At 34.6% G+C, this 21,284-nt stretch overlaps 1 protein-coding gene across 1 annotated transcript in view; it reads left to right on the forward strand.

Annotated features, from left to right (window-relative positions):
• The window catches only part of GALNT12 (polypeptide N-acetylgalactosaminyltransferase 12), a 34,448-nt gene extending 13,838 nt beyond the window's left edge, over positions 1 to 20,610 (forward strand). Inside the window, exons 5-10 of the mRNA XM_070940777.1 lie at positions 5,479 to 5,596; positions 8,181 to 8,357; positions 9,449 to 9,580; positions 16,264 to 16,377; positions 18,002 to 18,157; positions 19,938 to 20,610. Of these exons, the coding sequence (XP_070796878.1) occupies positions 5,479 to 5,596; positions 8,181 to 8,357; positions 9,449 to 9,580; positions 16,264 to 16,377; positions 18,002 to 18,157; positions 19,938 to 20,075 (835 nt within the window). The 3' untranslated portion in view covers positions 20,076 to 20,610. The remainder of the gene's footprint in view (positions 1 to 5,478; positions 5,597 to 8,180; positions 8,358 to 9,448; positions 9,581 to 16,263; positions 16,378 to 18,001; positions 18,158 to 19,937) is intronic.
• The last annotated feature ends 674 nt before the right edge of the window (positions 20,611 to 21,284 follow it).

Consider the following 21,284-nt stretch of genomic DNA (forward strand, 5'->3'; position numbering starts at 1 on the left):
ACAATGGTATAGTTTAAAAATAAATGCACTTCTGTAATTAAGCAGGAATACGTAGAAATTTAATCTTAGAAATGACAAAATTGTCATTTTTTGAGCTATATTTTATTGATTAGTCTTAGATGACTTTTCATTTCCTATCCAAAATCTCTCCTTGTTTCAGTGAAAAGAAAAGCAGTGTTAATTTTCAAGCACAATATAACTTTAAAGGAATAGAGGTAGGATGTTTCTTAATCTAAAACTGTTGGCACATTTACAGCCTTTGGAAGACTGGATTTTTGCCAGTCTTATTCAGAAGCAGATTAATAATTAAATAGATGCTTTCCTTGGATAGCTTAAGGAATGGGAAGAGAGAACACTTTATGGGACTAGAAATATTATTTTTGAGGTAAGGTGTTTCTGTGGAATATATTCTGCAGCTGAATTGCACACATGCTCCAACCTGGTGAGGAACATTAATAATTTTTGAAGAATAATGCTATATAACCACATCATTGTAAATAAAATATTTAACAGTATAGGAAACAGCATTGGTAAAAATTAAACAGCAGCAAAGATGTATCTTTTAAATATTTTATTCAAATTTTGTCTCAGGTTTTTTTTTTTGGTTCTATCAATGTCATAATTCAAATAGATTCTATCTACACAGTTTTAAACATTGTATTTCTCTTAAACATTATGTGTGTGGGTGTGCCCCTTGGTTTATAGTACAGATCCACAGTGCAGATCTGAAAAAAAGCAGTAAATGGATATGCTGGGATGTTGAGGGAACAAGATGAAAAGTAAACTTGACAGGAGAAGGGCACAACCCGCATTCACGCCTAGATATGGCAGTAAGGTAGGAAAAGTGGCTTTACTTCTTCCTTATTCCATTAGTAAGCTGTCTTGTCTATGGACGTTCAGAATGATAAGCTCCCTTTTTGGAAGAATTAAGTTGTGTGATTTTTTTCTTTGGCCACTGCAACCATTCAATGTAATATTTTACCCAAAAAATGACTTCATGGGCAGGGTCTGATAAGATGCTACTTGACACCCTTCTTGTCGTGGATATCGATGTAGATAGAATACTTTATAGCATTTTTAAAAATTAGATCTATATCTTGCCTTTGTTTTATGTTCACTTCGAGGCAACATACACAATGTTCTTGCCTCCTATTTTCCCTGCAACAATAACCCTGTGAGATGGGGTAGTCTCAGAGAGACTGACTCACTGCCCTTGTGCTTTGTATCTCTGCTCTTCCTGGCTCCTTTAGAGAACAAGAGAGTAGGAGGGTGTCTGCCCCTCTCTGTGAATAAGGTGTTGCCAGCAGACTTCAAAAAGTCTATGGTATTATTTTTATTATTTATTAACTTATTTTGGTTCTTAAATTATATAACTTATGCCATTTGCAGGGAACAGGTTAATAGTTCCTCTACCCAAAACAAGAAAATCTCAGACTGAGGAAAGTTGCAAGGAGTAATAAGATAGTGAAAGTGTTAGCCACAAAGGATGTTAAATAAAGCAGCTTTTAGATAGTGGCTAGAATAATATAGCTGCTTCAAATATGTGTCTGTGGATATTCACAGTCATCCCAGGTCATGGTTGTCCCAAAGATGCTTTTTCAAGAGGCAACTGGACTTCCTTGTTTTTCTTTGAAGATGTTTCACTTCTCATCAAAGAAGCTTCTTCAGCTCTCACTGGTGATCCAGTCAGAGCTGAAGAAGCTTCTTGGATGAGAAGCAAAATATCTTCAGCGAAAAATAAGGAAGTCCATAGAAGCAGAAAGTAATGCATCTTTCTTCATTCCTGACCACTGACCCTGCTTTGTAAGGCTGTGGAGAGTTGTAGTTCAGCAACATCAAAAGCATAACAGATTTTCCATCCAAATCCTACTTGAACATAATTATTGCTTTAACTTTCTTCATATGATTTGTACATCTCTGTAATCTTGATAGCATTTCAAGATCTCAGTGGGACTGATGTTCAAGTCTGCTTTCAATTTTTGCAAAGATCAAAATAAAACAGATTTATTAGTTCTCCTACTTTTTTATCCCCATCATGTCTTTTTTTAAAAGGTACATAAAATACTATTTTTGTTTTTTTTCCTTGTATGGTTAGTATGATTAATAAGTCTTAGAAGATTGTAAGGTTAAGTTCCCCAATAACTCAAAATACGCACATTGAAGCATTCCAATTCCATTTAACTTCATAAAGCTTTTGTAAAAATTACTTTGTAGCTTTATAAAAAATGTATACCATAAATTTCTATAAAATAAAAAAAACCTATAACATGTGCAATCATGAAAACAAATTATTATTTTAGTGGTTGGTAATAAGAATGAGTAATCCATATATATACAAAACAGTCTATTGCTTGACAGTACAGTACTTTATCTCTCGTGGTATAAATTATGAGGCTTATAATAAATTACACAAATTATGCACTGATTATAATTTATAATAGGAATGATAATTGCTGAATAGTTGCTGAATAGTTAACACATCAATTATAAATTTTAATGGGATGTCTGAATTTGCTCATAATGATATATTTCATGAACAATTGTAACTTTTGTTAAAGTCAGAGTCAGCATAATAGTCAACTTCTGCCTATTTTGATATTTAGTTTTGGTTGCAGTAAGTGCTGAAAATTCATTTTCAAAAATAAATGTTGAAGAAAAAGATAGAGGGCTTTAACTGTTGTTGAAATTGAAAGCATATTGTCTTCCAATGCTGCATTATTTATTTATTAAATTTATATGCCCACCATATAGGGCAACTTTGGGCTGCTTACAGAACATAATAAGTACAAAAGCAATTAAAAAAATTAAAAGTACACACATTTAAAATTTTAAATTATGCAAGAAACCAGAACCAAGAAAATGGTACAGGGATAAGGTCTTCTCATCCCACTAACCACCTCCTTGAGCATCCTCCTTGTGACCCCAAGCCAACCCACAAAAGCAAGTTTTAATACTCCCCCAGAAGGCCAAAACAGTGAGAACAGTTCTCACTTCTGCTGGTAGAATGTTCCACAGAGTTGGGACCACTGAGAAAAAGACTTCTTGACCCCACTGCCAAAATTCTTTAGCAGATGTAGTTTGTAGCAGACCTCTTCTGCTGGCATGAGTGGGGTGGGCTAATCTCATTTTGGTGAGGTGTAAAATCTTTAAATTCTCTAGGAAACATTGTTCTTTTACAGAAAATAGTTTTAAGAAAGACTTTTTCAGGGGAATGGGAATATAAATAAATAATAAATTAATTCATATACTTCACGTAGTATGACACTTCCTTCTTCAGTTTTCTGTACATTTTCTCTTTTTAATGCGTGTCTGCTTCATTTAACTTGTAATTTAAAATATGCATTTCTAGTTGCACTTTTACCAAAGCCTGCCAAATCATTGCTATCATGTTACTGCTTATTAATTGCCCATGAAAATGCCATGTTTACTTTCTCCTAATTTGCTTGGAGGAATATTGGAATTTTAATATATTCACTTTTCCTGGTACTCACCAATAGTCAATGGTAGCTACAACATGCCTGCTCTTTCATATCTAATGGGGCAGGCTGATGTAATTTTATACCTTGTACCTTACTCCAGGAATTAGTAAACAGTACCCTTTTGATTGTTACTGAGCTACTGCACCCACAAAAATCTAGTCAGTATGTGGAGACTTCCTATGGCAGCTATGGTGAGCTGACACACCGCTTATTAGCAGAACAACTTTTGCTAGGAAATTGTGACTGAATGTTGGATCTGGATTAATGAAACTTCTCCAGAAAGAGAGACTGTAAAGAGTATCCATGTGACCTTCTGGACAACTGCTCCTTGTGAATAGATTCTGGACATTGTCAGTTTATGGTCAGTTTATGAATGGAATGGCTGGAATTTGGGATTTCATGAAGCTCACACTCACAAAGCAGCTTTTTACAGACAGCTTTTTTTAGTTTTGCCCAAATCCCATTTCTTAAGCACTCTTTCATTATTATTATTTTTATTGTATATTATAAAAATACTAATATTAAGACCTTTCAAACTGGCAAGGTTTTTCTCCATCTATCAGTGAGTTCCTCTTCCTTAGAGGATAATGATATGAATTTTATTTTAAAAGGTTTGAAAATATATGACCTTTTTGACTATAAAGCAAAAGGGTTCTTAGTGTATAGATTTTAGAAAAGTTAACAACAGATTTAGGGGCCAAAGGGATTTGGAATTGTAGCCTTGAATTAATTAAGAAATTTTCTCATGGGAATATGGTGATGCTTTGAACATTGGATACTTGAAGGAGTCAAAGGATAAGGGTAAAAAAAATGGAGCTGAAATCTTTATTACAAGTTTTTCATTTTTTCACTAAGCTTCATGACAAAGTGGATGAACTTATTGACAAAATGGACAGAGCATGTTGCAATGAAATTATAGAAGAACAAGCTATTGGATGTTTGTGAAACCATTTTGAAGGGCTTAAAATGTAACCCAAATGAAACTGGTCGATGACTCATTTCCTAAAGGAGATACACAGATATTGAATCAGAAATTTGTATACATTTTTTTTATTGAATGTGCAAAAAGTTCTGGTAAGGTTTTGAAAGACTTTATAAGAAGTAATAAGCAAAAGGATAAACTTTGCACATTGGACTTAGAGAATATATTTTTAAAGACTTGAAAAACTTTTGCTTGAAACAGATGAACAGCAAGCTAGCTCCAGAACTTTTTTTTGAAGGAGTTACAGAATGTTTTTAAAAACCTAGGGAAGGAATACAGGGTTGGCTTTTTCGTCCAGGGCTAAAGAAAGAAATTAATTATATGTTTTTTGCCAACTAGGAATAATTGATGAAGCATTTTGATTCTGGGTTTTTTTTTAGTTAGTAAATGAGCTCGGGGAAAAAGAGAGATTATGTGGTATTTAGAGATGGGCTAAATTACTAAAATTGTTTTTACTTGTTAGTATAAAGAAGGAAGTTACTTTCTTCTTTCTTTGTCTTTTCTTTTTTTTTCTCACAATTTTTTTTTAAAAATCTTTTTTGTATTTTGTGTAGTTTGTATTGACTTTTAATCTTTATAATATCTCAGGATGCTGAGAGATGTTCAACAATATTTTGAAGGTCATAGTTTCTTCACTTTTGCTTTATTGATTTCAAATATTAAACAATTTAGATTTACTAATTGAAAAATAAATCAAAGCTTGCTAAACAATTCTATTATTGTGTTTCTTACTTACTTTAATTAATTAATTAATTTGCTGACCATCTTTCTGCAAAGGGATTTCACAATGATTTTTGACCAGTTTGTCTTGTTTGGCTTCCTTCCTGTTTTCTGAGTAAAACTTGACTACAGCATTGGTTATTTCATTCTGAGCCACAGAGCAATTAAATTTTGTTAAACAGATGTATTCTTCATATTATACTGCTAAGGATGATATTTACACATGGATTCACATGTGATACTAACTTGGTAAGATTTGGGTTGTCAATTAATTCTGGAGTTGTTTTCCTCTGTTAGATCTCCAACTATGGCTGGTGGACTCTTTGCTGTGAACAAGAATTATTTTAACTATCTTGGCTCATACGACACAGGAATGGAAGTCTGGGGAGGGGAAAACCTTGAATTTTCATTTCGGGTAAGTAATGATTTTGGGAGTCTTGCCAGGAGCTTGAGTCGCGGTGGCGCAGTGGTTAGAATGCAGTACTGCAGGCTACTTCTGCTGATCACTGGCTGCCAGCAGTTTGGCAGATCGAATCTCACCAAGCTCAAGGTTGACTCAGCCTTCCATCCTTCCGAGGTCGGTAAAATGAGGACCCAGATTGTTGGGGGCAATATGCTGACTCTGTAAAACCATTTAGAGAGGGCTATGAAGTGATATATAAATCTAAGTGCTAGTGCTAAATGCTATTGCTATCTTCCTAGAACCCATTCCCCTTCATATTGTCTCACTTTGTTCTTTTCTTGGAAAGTAATATTTTCAAAGAAAATAATATGTGATATAGTCAGTAGGTTAATAAAACAGTTTCTTATTATGATGAATTTCAAGTTTGATTCAAGTATTTATTCTGCCTCTGTTACCTGGAATTAAGCAGCCATAACATCTTATTTTAGTAGTCCAAATGTTTTATTGGGTATTTGCTGATCAGCCAAACTCTGATAGATGCATATCATCCATCTTTAAAATTAATGGGATAGAAGTACTGTATAGCAGACTTCCTTTTACATAATGTAACATCCAGACACAAGAGTTTGTAATTCATCATAAGTGAAGCTCATTTAGGTAGTGTGAAAATTGATCAAGCTTGACCTAGATAAATAATTTAGGTTTATGGCAAAATATTTTCTAATTCCCAGACTTAAAGGTAGAGAACAGAAAAGGATCTCAGAATACCAGAGTTAAATGTTTTGAACTTGAGATTCTTTTCTGATACAATTATGGGGGAAAATGCAAAAAACCAGTACTGCCAACCTTCCATGCTTCTTGAAAACTTACATTATGCAGGGAAGTCTTTTCAAACTTTCAGTTTCTACTTGCATCTACCTTAAGCCTTGATATCCACAAATTTAGTTCTCAGATATTGAGGCAAATGCTTATCTGGATGTTTTCTGGAATTTGCAACATGGAGTGCTTAAGAAATTGTATTACATCTTGTTTCAAAGAAAAACTAATACATGTTGTAATTCTTCAGTCTGTTGCAAGTTTAATTGGATGCTTTTTGATAATAACTAATTGAATGCATTCAATGCAAACATTAGCTAATAAATATTTAATTCTATAAAATGCCTGGTAACTTCTCTTATCTCCTTTATCTTAAGTGTCCTTCATGATAATCTATTGATGTATATGTGCAATTCTGACCACAAAGTTAGTGTTTAGTGACTGTTCAAAATTACAATAGTGCGAAATTATTACCACCAGTCCTTTAACTTCCAAATGTCACAATTTCCCTATGGCCATGGAGTCTCCATTCAGGTGCTTCATAATTGGCATGCATTTATGATAGTTGCAGTATCCTTTGATTGCCATTTGTGAGCTTCACTGCCATTTCTTGAGCTTCCCTCAAGAAAAATAAATGGAGAAGCCAACAGTAAAATCAACAGTTATGGTCATGTGATTTCTTGCTTAACAACTCCAACAGAATTCATGTTCACTGAAGTCATGTGATTCTTCACTTAACAACCACATAGCTTAATGACACAGTTGTTGGTCCCAGTTGTGGTTCTTAAAGTGAGGACTATCTATTAATGATTTTGCTTGTGTCTCCTGTATTTCCCTTTCAAGGCTAGTTTTAATTGTGTTAAAAGCAACATGTATATAAATAATCCTTGCTAACCAACCACTCATTCAACGACCATTCAGAGTTGCAATTGTGCTGAACAAGAAGTACCGTATTTATGACCAGTCTTTGAAATTTCACCCATCACTGTGCTTCCACAGTCATTTAATTTCAATTCAGGCACTTGACACCTGGCTTGTGCTTACAATAGTTGCAGTGTCTGCCTCATGGTATGTTTTCCCTGCCAGCTTCCCACAAATAAAATCAATGTGGAAACTGGCAGGGAAGGTCACATTCTGCATTCGTGTACAGCCTGTGCCAGGCCTTTCATTCCCTCCTCTGGCTCCCATCATGACATTCTTCAACCTCACTGTGGCAACCCCCCCCCCCACACACACACACTCCTTACTTGGTACTGTGTCACTTCTCACTTACCAGGAATCTGGACTCCCAGGTTTGTCATTATTACACAATGTGGTCACATAATATCATGTTTTATGATTGCATTGCTTAGTGATGGTAATCCTGGTCCTAATTCCTGTCTTAACCTAAGGACTACCTGTATTACATATCTCATTTAAAAGTTGACAAGTACAAAACCCATGAGGAAAAAAATTCCAAGTTTAGGATATAGCGACATGAAACACAATCAACATTGTTCATGGTATATTCTGGACAGTGCATGGGTAAATCAATTTTCAAATAAAGGAATAATTAGTTGAGAGTGTTGACACATGATACTTTTGTCTGTATTCAAATGCAAATGTATAAGATGTCTCCAAAGTATCTCTTGAGTTGATGAAATGAAGTAGGAGCAGGATTAGTTTTCCAGACCATAGAGATACAGAACTTTCTTCAACAGCTACTACATGGGTGAAGGCATTCTACAAGAACGCACAGTAGTGCATATATAACAGATCTGCTTTTTGATTTTGTTCTTAGATCTGGCAATGTGGAGGAAGTCTTGAAATCCATCCTTGTTCTCACGTAGGGCATGTTTTTCCAAAGCAAGCTCCATATTCACGTGCAAAAGCTTTAGCTAACTCTGTTCGGGCTGCCGAAGTATGGATGGATTCATACAAAGAACTTTATTACCACAGAAATCCACATGCACGCTTGGTAAGTTTACTGTCGGCATAAGTATAGAAGATAAAATAAATTTCTTGAAAAGCTGAGAGCCTAAATTTAGATTCTTAGAAAATAAAGAGATGAGTCTAAAAATATAACAAGAAAACAAAAAGAACAGTGCAAATGCTGAAATTTTGCAGGACGAGTACAGAAAAATATAGGCAGAATAGTGTATATGCTTATGTTTTGGAGGAACTCAGGCCAGCAATTTCTAGCCCTTACAGTTTTAAAAGTAAGTTTATATATGGAAGAAAATATAGCTCTTAAATAGTTTGAAGGTGTTGAGATAAGTACAGTTTCCAAGGTTTGATTTTGCAAAATTCAGATGAATTATAATAGGACAGAATAAATGTTGCAAAATAAAAGTATAATATTTGTGTAGGTAACTTAATTTATAAAAATACATTTCTTAACATTTCGTATTAATTTGATTTGCCTTAATTAATTTTCTTCCACATTACATACTGAACATTGAAAAGTTATTAGTCCAGAGGAATATATATATTAAAATGTTGCCCATTTGAATTAGAATATTTCTCATGAATAACAAGTTAATATATAACTGTTATATAACTGTTATATAACTGTTAATATATAGAAAATGTTTTGGGCATTCTGCAGACCTCACACTAGGATGCTGTACTTTCTTTCTGTTGTTTTTCAGATTTTTGCACATTGGAAAAAATTATGCCTTATGAATTGCATCAACTTTAATGAGTCAAATGCTTAAAGCATCATCATTTTGAATGCTCACTTGGAAGCCTGAAAAATGATAGGCTTTTTTTTTAATGAAGAGCATGCAGGCACAGTAACATAAATAATTGGATAGGAATATTATAATTCTAATAACTGAAGTCCTGGGGGCCAAAACTTAATGCTGATGTATTTATTCAAATAATTGCTGACTAGGGTAATTTATTTAATATAGAGTTAGTGGGCTATCTTCACCTTAATAATTTATAAATTGCATAAGTGTGAGACACTCAAAGTAAAATTCATTGTATTAGGATCTTATTTACCTCTCTGGAATACTGTATATAATTTGTTCTCTATTGAAACTTTACTCTGGGATTTCACATTAGGAACCCTATGGAGATGTGACAGAAAGAAAACTGCTTCGAGAGAAGCTCAAGTGTAAGGATTTTAAATGGTACTTAGAGAATATTTATCCTGAACTTCATGTCCCAGAGGACAGACCTGGCTTCTTTGGGATGGTAAGTGAAACCCTTCTTGATAAGGGAATTTTCAAGTCTTCACACACTTTCAAGATAGACAGGTAGAATTATTTAAACAAACAGTCCTGAGAATTGCAAATAATATTACTGGGTAGATGGATTTTAGCCTCCTAAACATACTGGGGTAAACAACATTTGGGGTTTTGCATAGTCGCTCAACCTGATGCAATAGAAAAGGTACAAGTCAACTTACAACCGGAATTGAGCACAAAATTTCTGTTGCTAAGCAAAACAGTTGTTAAGTGAATTTTACCCCACTTTGTTGCTATGATTGCTAAGTGAAACAACTGTGGTTGCTAAGTTGGTAACACGGCTGTTAAGTGAATCTGGCTTTCCCATTGACTTTGTTTGTCAGAAGGTTGCAAAAGCTGATCACAGAACCCTGGGATACTGCTGTTGTCATAAATTCATGCCAGTTGTCAAGAGTCCAAATTTTGATCACATGACCATGGGGATGATGCAATGGTTGTAAATTGAAAAATGGTTCTAAGTCACTTTTTTCAGTGCCGTTATAAATAAATGATGGTAAGTCAATGACTATCTGTATGTCAGTTTGCCAAAAACAGTGTGGAAAATTTGTTGCTCTATATACTGTACTGATTTTCTGGGAAAGTTTTTACCGTGAGTGATTAACAAAAAACTATGTTTTGTTTCTTTTTCTTTGCCATTATAATGGTAGAAATAAATGAACATAAATATAAATAAATTAATAAATCCTTACAGTAGCAAAGACACAGTGTAAGGGAGTCAAAAAGTCCTCAGGTACAATTACACTTCTGCCATTAACCTGTTAGGAAGCCTTAGGTAAGTCAGCATCTCTTAGTATGGATCTCCATTGGGATAATAATTGTAATTGCTGCTTTAGTGTGGTTTTAAGACAGGGCTCCTCAAACTTGGCAGCTTTAAGACTTGTGGACTTCAATTCTCCAGCCAGAATTCTGGGAGTTGAAGTCCACAAGTCTTAAAGCTGCCAAGTTTGAAGACCTCTTCTTTAAGGTATATGAATGCTAAATGATGATGATGTTGATGATAATTGGTAGATTCATATAAAAGTACATTTTAACTCTAAAGTAGGGAGAAAAAATAGAGCAGTGGTCCCCATACTTTTTAGTTCATGGACACCTTCATGAAGTTTCAGCTTGTTCATTGATCCCTAAACATTGATTATATGAAAATAATTTAATAAGTACTATTTTAAGTAATATTACTATCAATAATTAAATAAATAACAATATCAGCTGTTTGAATAGTCCTACCAATCCTTCAGGATCAATAGTGACCACTTTAGAGAACCCTGATATTGAGCATGCTTTCTGGATTCTTTCCAAGCAGCTCCACTCAGGGTCATGTGACTAGGAAGAGAAGCTTCAGAATAGAGTAATTGACAGCTTTCTAAACTGTTGTCCACCTGTAACAATTCAGAGGATTTCCCCCTTTATTTGGTCCTGCACTGTTTGTTTTTAGATAGCTGTCGTGTTGAGAAGGAGGACATACAAACAACAGAGTCCAAACTCCCATCATATAATCTTCTATCTAACTTTCTGTTGGGTTGGAAAGAATAAAAATGGCTTTTGGTTCCCAGCTTAGTGGAGCATCCTAATTTTCAGCAGCAAACAACCAGATGCTAGCCACAAGTACAACCAGCTATGGTACACCAAGAAACCTCTTTGTGCTTCCTGGGGCATGGTGACTTTGGGCCATGTTGTTGGAACTTGCTGGGGCACAGCAGTTTTGTGCCACACTGTTGGGGTGGGCTGGGGGTGGCTGACACTTCCAGAAGTATCTGAGACGTCTTGCTTTGGGTCAGGTGCTTCTTGCAGCTCCAGAACCACAGTGTGGTAAGAAGCTCCAAGCCACAGTGTATTCTTTCCCTGGTCTCTCCATGTTTGCACATATGCATGCATCCTGTTTCCCTGAACTCATGCCACACTGCAGTAACTCCCAATTCATGTGTGGCCTGCACCGGGCTTCCCCTAGCCTCCCCACTACACTGCAATACCCCCTGTGCTACTTATTTGGGATGCCTTCCACTTCCCACTTAAAAACCTGCGCATCTGGAGTTATAACAGCAACTAGGATCTTCCAAGAGGCAGTCACTAAGCAATGCGGTTACATGTTGCAAACTGCAGTTGCTTAGCGATGGAAATTTCCATCACAATTATGGTCATATGTCAAGGGTGACTTGTATTTATATTGGTGGCTCAGCAGACTAAAAAGCATTGTGATTAACACCAGCTGTCTGCAATTACTGTAAGTTCGAATCTCACCAGGCTCAAGGTTGACTCAGCTTTCCATCCTTTCTAAGGTAGGTAAAATGAGGACCCAGTTTGTGGGGCCAATAAGCTGACTTTGTATAAATATACAAAAGTATGAAGGCTATTGCTTAACGCATTGTAAGCCGCCCTGCGTCTCCGGAGAAGGGCAGCATATAAATCAAATTAAAATTAAAAAAAATAAAAAATTAAAATATTATAATTAGTAAATATAGTATACTGTATTATATAATTTGATTCTCTAATAGTTTTACATATTTATTGTTCTCTATTAGTTTTATGTTTTAAACATTATTGCATGAAATAGTTTAATGTTAGCACTGCAACATTAGAGCTGTAAAGTTGCTAAAATGATTGCAAGTTTTATATCCTTACAGTTTTATGTTGTCTTATGCTTGTCTATGACCAAAATAAAAACTCTGCCTGTTGGACTTCCGGTTTGATGTCGTGGCGAGACAGTTGGGGAAATAGCAGGCTCTGATGAGCCCCGCGAAAACCCCGACTGCCGAACCGCCGTCGATGGGTCTTCGGACCGGAACTGTCCTGCAGGGATGGGGAGGAAGAGAGGTGCCTCGGACGACCAAGAGGAACAGGCAAGTTCCTCGGAGGTCGGAGGGAACTCTCTGCAAGTCGGCGGTGGGGAGCAGCAGCCATGGCGACTGCCACAAAACTGGGACAAGCCGGGCAAATGATGTGCAGGAGGAAAGCGGAAAAGAATGATGCTCTTTGAAGCCGGGTGAGTGACAACCAACCCAGGCTTGAAACAATGTTTGGAATAATGGTTATTTTTTATTTATTAGACCTCTAGCCTTAAACAGCGGCTGAAGAGCTATGGGGCATAGAAGATTTTAAGGTGAAATTTTTAAAAGAAAAGAAAAAGACCCGACTGAAAATTGATATTTGAATAGACTAAATTGGAAAAATAAACATTGAGACTTGGTTCAAAATTGAACAAGCTTTAAATTTGAATTGGATTTTAAAGAAAAGAAGAAAAAGAAGAATTATTATCTTTAGAATACAGAAGAAGAAGAGAATCAAGCTGGAACGTTATATAATTGAAACAAAATGGCGATTTGCATGACTAAAAATTGTGGATAGTAGAGAGACACCTTCTGGTTTTTAAAAAAACCATTGTAACTTGCTCCTTGTTTGGGAACATTGTGAATATTACAGATAACAACGGTGGGATTTTGGCGGTGGAGCTGTTTTTTCTTTGTCTGAAGGCGGCTTGATGGGGGGAAAATAAGGGAAAATATAATGGAACTCTTACAATTGGAGTAATTGGCGCAGGAACAAAAGAAGTCAAATGGCGCAGGAACAAAAGAAGAAAATTGATGTGATTTGGTTGAAATAGAAGTAAGAAAAAGAACTAAATTGACATGGAGAATTAAATTGTGAACATTGAAGTTGAAATGTAATATATGCTAACAGACAAGGAAATGAGGAACGATATACACACGGCTGGAAAAAAGAAGATAGAAACAATGTGATTAAAAATAAAGCAATGTAAAGATGGACAGTAATAATAAAAAGGAGGTTTTTATAGATGAATAAAAATGAATATGAATATGAGAAGAATTTGATATAACATATAAAAAATTGAAATAAAGAAGAAAGTTAGAATATGAGAGGAACAGAATATATTAACAGAAATTTATTAATTTACATAAGGATGTGTTTGGAGTAAGAACTAAGCCTCTTGCTAAATTGTTACAAAGATGATAATGATAATGTGATTGAACATGAATAAGTAATGTATAGATGGATGGTAAAATATTTTTTTTAAAAAAGGTGATTATGCTGGGGTAAGCAGCAAACTAAGGTGATTATGCTGGGATAGACAGCAAAACAAAGATGGTTTTACTGGGTATAACAGTAAAAATAAAGACAATTATGCTGGGTTTGACAATAAAATAAGATGATTATACTGGGTATAACAGTAAAGATAAAAATAATTATGCTGGGATTGACAGTAAAAATGATGATTATACTGGGTGTAACAATAAAACTTAAGATGCTTATGCTGTGATTAACAGCCAAAAGAAGATGATTAAGATGAAGATTATATACTGGGATAAACCTTTAGAATAAAGATGACCATACTGGAATTAATACTAACAATGAGATGATTATGTTGTGATTAAAAGGGTTAAGTTGAGATAAATAGTAAAATGAAGATGATAAATGCTAATAGTTAAAATACTGCATAAATACTTAGATGATTTATGCTTTTAAGATATATCCATCCATATTAAAAAGAAAAGAAATTGAAATGATATTGAATTAAGGATTTTAAGATCAGTGTAATGGGTTTTAAGAATTTTTTTAATTAGATAGAATTTATGGCAATAATGTTAGAGAATATTAAGTTGTGTTATTTGAAAATTAATATTTGTGGTGAAATAATAGAAAGGTAATTGATTTGTGTAAAATAATATGTTAGATACATTTTTTTGCTTTTTTTTAAAAAAGATGATAATTAGTGGGGATTTGGGAAAAGCTTTTGTTAAAGAGGAATTAGTAATTGTACCTACTTATGACCAGATCAATGGCTCGTTCTGAAAAGATATTTTGTATGTTTATGTGTTTTTTTTAAAAAAAAAAAATTCTTCAAAAAACCCCACAACTACCTGTTGTTGGCTGTAGGTTCACATTTGAAGCAGGGGTGAAATGCTCCCGGTTCGGACCGGATCGCCCAATCCGGTAGCGATGGAGGCGGGTGGTTCAGAGAACCGGTAGCAAAAATCCCTGCCCCCCCCCATTGCCCAGCTGAGCTGCGCGATCATCAGAGACTTTTTTTATTTTTAAAAGCATTTTTTCTACAACCTCTTTGGCTGAAAAAAATGCTTTTAAAAGTTTTTTAAAAAGCCTCTGATGATCACGTGGCTCAGCTGGGATCATCAGAGGCTTTAAAAAAAAAAGAAAGCCTCCGCCGATCAGGCAAGTCAGCTGGGATTATTCAGAGGCTTTTAAAAAAAAAGAAAGCCTCTGCCGATCAGGCAAGTCAGCTGGGATCGTCAGAGGCTTTAAAAGCATTTTTAACAACCTCTTCAGCCGAAGAGGTTGTAGAAAAAATGGTTTTAAAAATAATAATAATAAAAAGTTGGCCACGCCCACTCAGTCATATTAACCCCTCCCCCCTACCAAGCCAAGCCCACAGAACTGGTAGTAACAAATTTTACATTTCATCACTGATTTGAAGTTTATTTAAAATAATTCCCGATACTGATTATACTCTCCTATAAAAGGAAAGGTGTTTTCTTGGGAAATACTTTCATGTCTATGCCTGCCTAAGAAAATCTGGAGCACCAGTGAGTGACTAGTAGTTTATTCATGTCTATGGAGATTCTCAATCATCCACGTCATGTCCCAAAGGTGCTTTTCGAAAAGCAACTGGACTTTCTTAGTTTTTTCCTTGAAAACGTTTTGCTTCTCATCTGAGAAGCTTCTTTAATTCTGAGTGAATGGTGGAGAATGGAAGGATTTATATTCTTTGCATGACTCTAACAATTGACCTTCAGAGTGCTAATGACCAGATGACTGCAAAGAATATAAATCCTTCCATTCTCTACTATTCAGTCAGAACTGAGGAAGTTTCTTTGATGAGAAGTGAAATGTTTTCAAGGAAAAAAACAAAGGCCAATTTCCTTTTGAAAAGCATCTTTGGGACAATAGTTCACTCACGATACTTATAATTTGCCCTGAGTCAAATTTGTCCAGCTGATCAAATTTAGTTGCATGCTATGTAACTGGGTATGCTTGTTTGCCTGTTGCTGTGTGCCAAGGAGGTCACCATCCATGTTTTCAAGGCTGTCTTTCATTTTGCTGAAAAGCTCTTCTCCAGGCAAACATTATATTATTGTTCCTTTTCCATACAAGTTTTATCAGTTCTTGGCAGATCCTTGTGTTGTGAAATTCTGTGCTGATGATCATACCATAAATTTCCTTGAAGGGAAAATTTTCTCGCTTTTATGTAACTCTTGGGACTGACATTTTGAGTTCACTATAAATAAAAGATCAGTTCATGCTGCAGTGGTTTTTAGTGGGAAATTCTGTGTTTACAGCATAATACTAGCAAAGTATTGCCTGAGACATTAATACATTCTCAACAAGCATTAAATGAATAATAATGATGATAATGATAATAATAATAATAATAATAATAATAATAATAATAATAATAATAATAATTAGAATAAACAAACTACAATAATTATTTCAGTAGGCAGTTATATTGTGAATCTTATATGCACCCACCCATCTCCCTTTCCCTCTCCCCCTCTCCCTGTCTGTCTGTCTCTCTCATACACACCACACACACACACACACACACACACTGGGATGTTTGGATTAAAATGATATATTTTAATAGCCTTTTTTGCCTCTTAGCTGAAGAATAGAGGAATGCTAAATTATTGCTTTGATTACAATCCTCCCAGCGAGCATGAAATTACAGGACACAAAGTCATATTATATCCATGTCATGGCATGGGACAAAATCAGGTAAGGTATTACTTTCTATTCAAGTGTCAGATAATAGTTTTCTCCTTCTAAACGCATGGTCTTGTTATTTCTTCTCATCTAACTGTACCAAAACGTTTCAGTTTTGAGCATAACCACCCATATTAAACCTAGTCTTGCTTTGTAATCAGAAGTTCAAGGAATATGGGTGTGCATATGTATTGGAAAGTTGGACTAAGGTTCTTCTTAGTGGGTTTGGTCAGCTCCTTATAAATTCTGCCCCTAAGATCCACTTGAGAAGACTGACAATTACAGCATTTCACAGAACAATAGCAGTGATAGTCAGAGTACAAATACAGAACAATTATTTCGGAAAGAAATACGATTTTTAAGAGGATTTTTCACTTAATAAAGCAAATATTTTTAAAAACACTTGAAGATAAAGATATGGGTGTGGTTTTAGTCATCTTGGAGTTTCTAATAGCCTTTAGTGGTACTGCCTCAAACATAAGAGAGTGTGAGGTCTTGTTTATGAAATTGGGCTCTAAAAAACCCATTTATGAGCTGCTGTTTACCTCCCTCCCTCATTGTACTGTATAGTGGCTTTTCTGCCTGAACTTGATTCTATGGTTGAAATAGTAATGGAGTTCCCTTGACTGAATTCAATCTGCCTTCATTGGGCTAGATGGAAATTCGTGGCAACTATGGATCTGATCCAGTGCTGGCACAGAAAACCTAACAAGATGGAGTTGCATTAGGGTTTGGGGTCATCTTTAACTCTTTATAGGGTGCATTCTCCATGTGTTAGTGTGTAACTTGGGGGTTCTCCCAGACTAGCACCTTCTCAAAGAAGATGGCTGTGGAGACCCTTTGTATAAAATCATCTTGTGCGCCAATGCCACCCATTCCTGGATTTGGGGTCCCTGATTATTATGACTCATGATCTAGTCACTTCTTGTTTGGATTACTGCAATGCACTGTTCATGAGGCTGCCCTTGAAGATTGCTTGGAAATTTCAACTGATCCAGAATGCAGCAACACATATATTCTGGGTGACCCACAATTCATTTATGTTATACCACTACTTCCCAATCTGCACTGACTCCTAGTTTCTTTACAAGTTTCTTTGCAAAGAGCTGGTTATCACATTTAAAACCTTGTATGGCTGAAGGTCAGGTTATTTATGGGATTGCCTCTCTCTGAGGACATTTACCTGTCTCACTACATTGGATAAAGTAAGCTTGCTCCAGTCCTTTCTGTTTAGTGTTGTCATCTGGTGGGACCCAGGATATAAGCACTTTCTCTACCAAAAGGCCATTAAGACCTGATCTTCCCTAAGAATGAGAGGTGAACCCAGCTTTATTGGTAATTTTGGAGAGTAGTGTTGTGATGTTGATCCTTTGTTGAAGTTTTAATCTCATGTTTTCAATATTTGTAATATCGAAATTGTTAGCTGTCAAGGATTGTTTTATAAAACATAGATGCCCATATAAAATTTCCAAGTAGATAAATGTCATTGTAATTATTATCTGATGAATTTCAGATTTAGTCTAGAGATGGTTTTTTATATTTTTACTATCCTTCTGTTCACAATGCTTTTGATCATAGAAATGCATAGTTGAAGTTTAACAGAGATTTACTTACCTTTTTATTTTGGGAATAACAGTTTTTTGAGTATACCTCCCACAATGAAATACGTTATAATACTCGTCAACCAGAAGTCTGTGCAGCTGTTGATCCAGGAACTGATTTTTTGAAAATGTACTTATGTGAAGATAGTATCCAAAATATTCCTGAAAATCAGAAATTTATTCTTAGAGAGGTAAGAATAGTCAAATTTGTTAACAAATATTAAGCTGCAATAGGAATGGGCTATTAAACATTAGAAGTTTGTACTGAATGATACTTTTTGTTTACAGTAAAATGGTACTCCTGCCATTATATTATATTATATTATATTATATTATATTATATTATATTATATTATTTATTGAATTATAAATTTATAATGTGAGCATTCACTTTTATTGTTCTATATATGAGGTTTTTATATTCCTGTAAGCTGCCTTGAGTCGCCATGTGCGAATAGGTGGCAATATGAATTTCCTAAAATAAATAAAAATAAATTTTAGGTGGGTGCTTCGGTGCTGTATATTCTTTCATCCTCTTTTCCTATATTTCCTATAACCATTGATATTTGTACTTCAAAAAGCAGGACAAACATATCTGTTTTTAAAAATACTGTTTTTGTTTTTCTTTATTAATATAAAGAAATAACAATGACAGCAATAGCAGTGAGAAATAAAAAGATCATTACCAGACCATATAGATTAAATTGGTGAGCTAGCAATTTCTAGCATTTTATGTAACGATGGCTTTTTAAAGGAAAAGGAAAAAGAGGAAGATAAATATTTAAGCAACTGCTTTAAAAAAAAAGATTAAATGTTCAATTGCTTGAAAATTTGCTTTCTTGCCTGTGTCCAAATGTCGTACTTCAGATATTGACAATCCCCCTTCCAATTTTCCATGGTATAATTCTTATTTTAATTATTCTTAGCAACTCTTGATGTCTTGATAAATTCCATATTCTTGGGAAGTAGCCAAGAAAGGCATGTGCAGCTTTGACAACCTGCAGTCACTATGAGCTTATATTGACAGTTTTATACATTTCAAGCAAAAACATTGCAAAATGTAGCACTTAACCAAATGAGTGAATGTTCATACCTCTGAATTGCATCTCCAAATCTAAGGTTATTGTTACCTACTCCTAAACACTGTCTGAGATGAATAATAAAAAAGGAATAGTTTTAATGGCTGTTTCTCTTTGGAGAAATTGCATTTCATGATCAAGGAATGCTAGTTCCTTATAAGTAGATCAGTATTGATTGATTGATTGATTGACTGATTAAATGTATGTTCCTCCCATCTTGACCAGCGATGACTCATTATAATATTGCATGGGAGCTGGAATCAGACACATCTGCCAAAGGCTGAGGGCAAATAACAATAGTTTTGTGCTATTGTGGCAGAGGTTCTCTTTTTTGTACATGTGTTCTGAACATGTTTTCTGACATTACCCGCATGTATGAAAAGGGCAGGATTTACAGCATGACTCTACTTTCATCATTTTGATGAAAGCATTAGAACCTTTGGAAGATACAGTAGAATCCCCTGCACTCTGCAAATTCTCCTATAAAAATGAGGTCTATGTATATAACAGGATACACAGAGCAGATTTCCTGCAGAGCAGCATATACGGTCTTCCTTGGTCAAAAATTCTAATTCTAGCTGATGCTGACCTATATGATTCTCTCCTTTGTATAATGGTGTTATTGTTATCTATAGATATATGTTGATCCAAATCACTACTTACAACTCTTTATGAAAATTGAATTAACATGATGTTAATTTAATAATAAAGTATGTGAGCACGAACCCACAACGGGTTTTGTTAATGTGAACACTAAATGATCTAGCAGGAATTCTGTTCTTTATTACTTGTCTTTTTGTGAAGTTAATAAAGTTTAAAATGGGAATTTTAACTCTTATTATGGTTATTTTGTCTTTACCAGATATTATAAAAACTATTTATTGTTTTGTAGGATGGAGTTTTAATACATAAGCAGACCCAGAAATGTCTACAAGCTGAATCTAATGTAGAAAATGGATACCCAGCACCTTTGTTACGACCATGTTCCAATTCAGAATACCAGAAATGGTTTTTTATAGGGAGAAATTGATACAGAAAACTGATTTTATGGTTGATCAAGATAATCTCTGGATCTGAAGCAAGGAAATGTTTAATCGTTTGTACATGGAGAACTGTATTATTTTCACCTTATTTTTCTGGAACACCAGCAGGCATTGAAATTCGTATGTAGTTATTGTGGACTTTTCTGCATCGGAAATCTATTTTTGGCAGCTATATGATTTTTCAAATTTTTTATATATTTTAGAAATAAACTTAGAGACTTGATAATGAAATGCAGGTGGTGGCACTTAAATTTGATAATTTAAATATTTATTTTTTTTTCCTAATGTGTTCAACTTTAATGTGACTTAAGACATTAAAAGAAAAAGAAAAGGACAATTTTGGCTGTGAATTTATTATAATATACACAACCATATAATTTTTTCATATATCTGAAAATAATACACTGGAACTGCGTGCAGGGAAGTCGCTACCGGTATTGATTCTAAACATACAGTAGATCATTATAGTAGAATTATATGTGAACTCAAGCTATTATGATATAATAGGGCACAATGTGTAATTACTTGGTTCTAAATATTTTAAATTAAAACAATAAATGAATTGGAAGCAAGGATGATTGAATCACTCTGTCTCTGGTTCAGCTCAGTTTCAAAGATATTCTGTCATAAAATCAATATTATCTCCAATTTCCATATCAGTCTGCCAGTTAAAAACACCCATATAAATTAAATGTGTACATCATTTTCCTTTTTATTTTAATATATGACTACCCAAAATGTATGCATTTTTAATGTACTTTTATCTAAGAATTACAGTAAAATAGCAATAGACTTATATACTGCTTCACAGTGCTTTACTGCCCTTTCTAAGCGGCTCTAAAATGTTAGAAAAGTGTCAATTTTAAAAAAACGGATACATGTTGATTTAAGATGTAAGGTGTATTTGGTTGGCTCAGATAAAGACTCAATGAAAATTCTGTCCCATTTCTAACTGGGTGCCGATTTCTAAAAAAATTATTGGCATATAGAATCATTGCAGCAGGACCAAAAAAATCTGCAGAACCAGATTTCAGGGAGGAAATTACACAATTACATTGGATAATCATGCCATGGTACCTCTAGGTAACAAATCAAATTCAGAAGTACACAATCTGCATCAAATTATGATTGTCTTTGCTACTATCTAGCAATCTAGGATTTTTGCACCAGAGATCTAGTAGCCATAATCAAAGAGA

Source organism: Pituophis catenifer, unplaced genomic scaffold (genome assembly GCF_029215685.1).
Source record: "Pituophis catenifer annectens isolate HBS135680 unplaced genomic scaffold, rPitCat1.0.hap2 SCAF_3, whole genome shotgun sequence".
NCBI lineage: Eukaryota > Metazoa > Chordata > Lepidosauria > Squamata > Colubridae > Pituophis > Pituophis catenifer.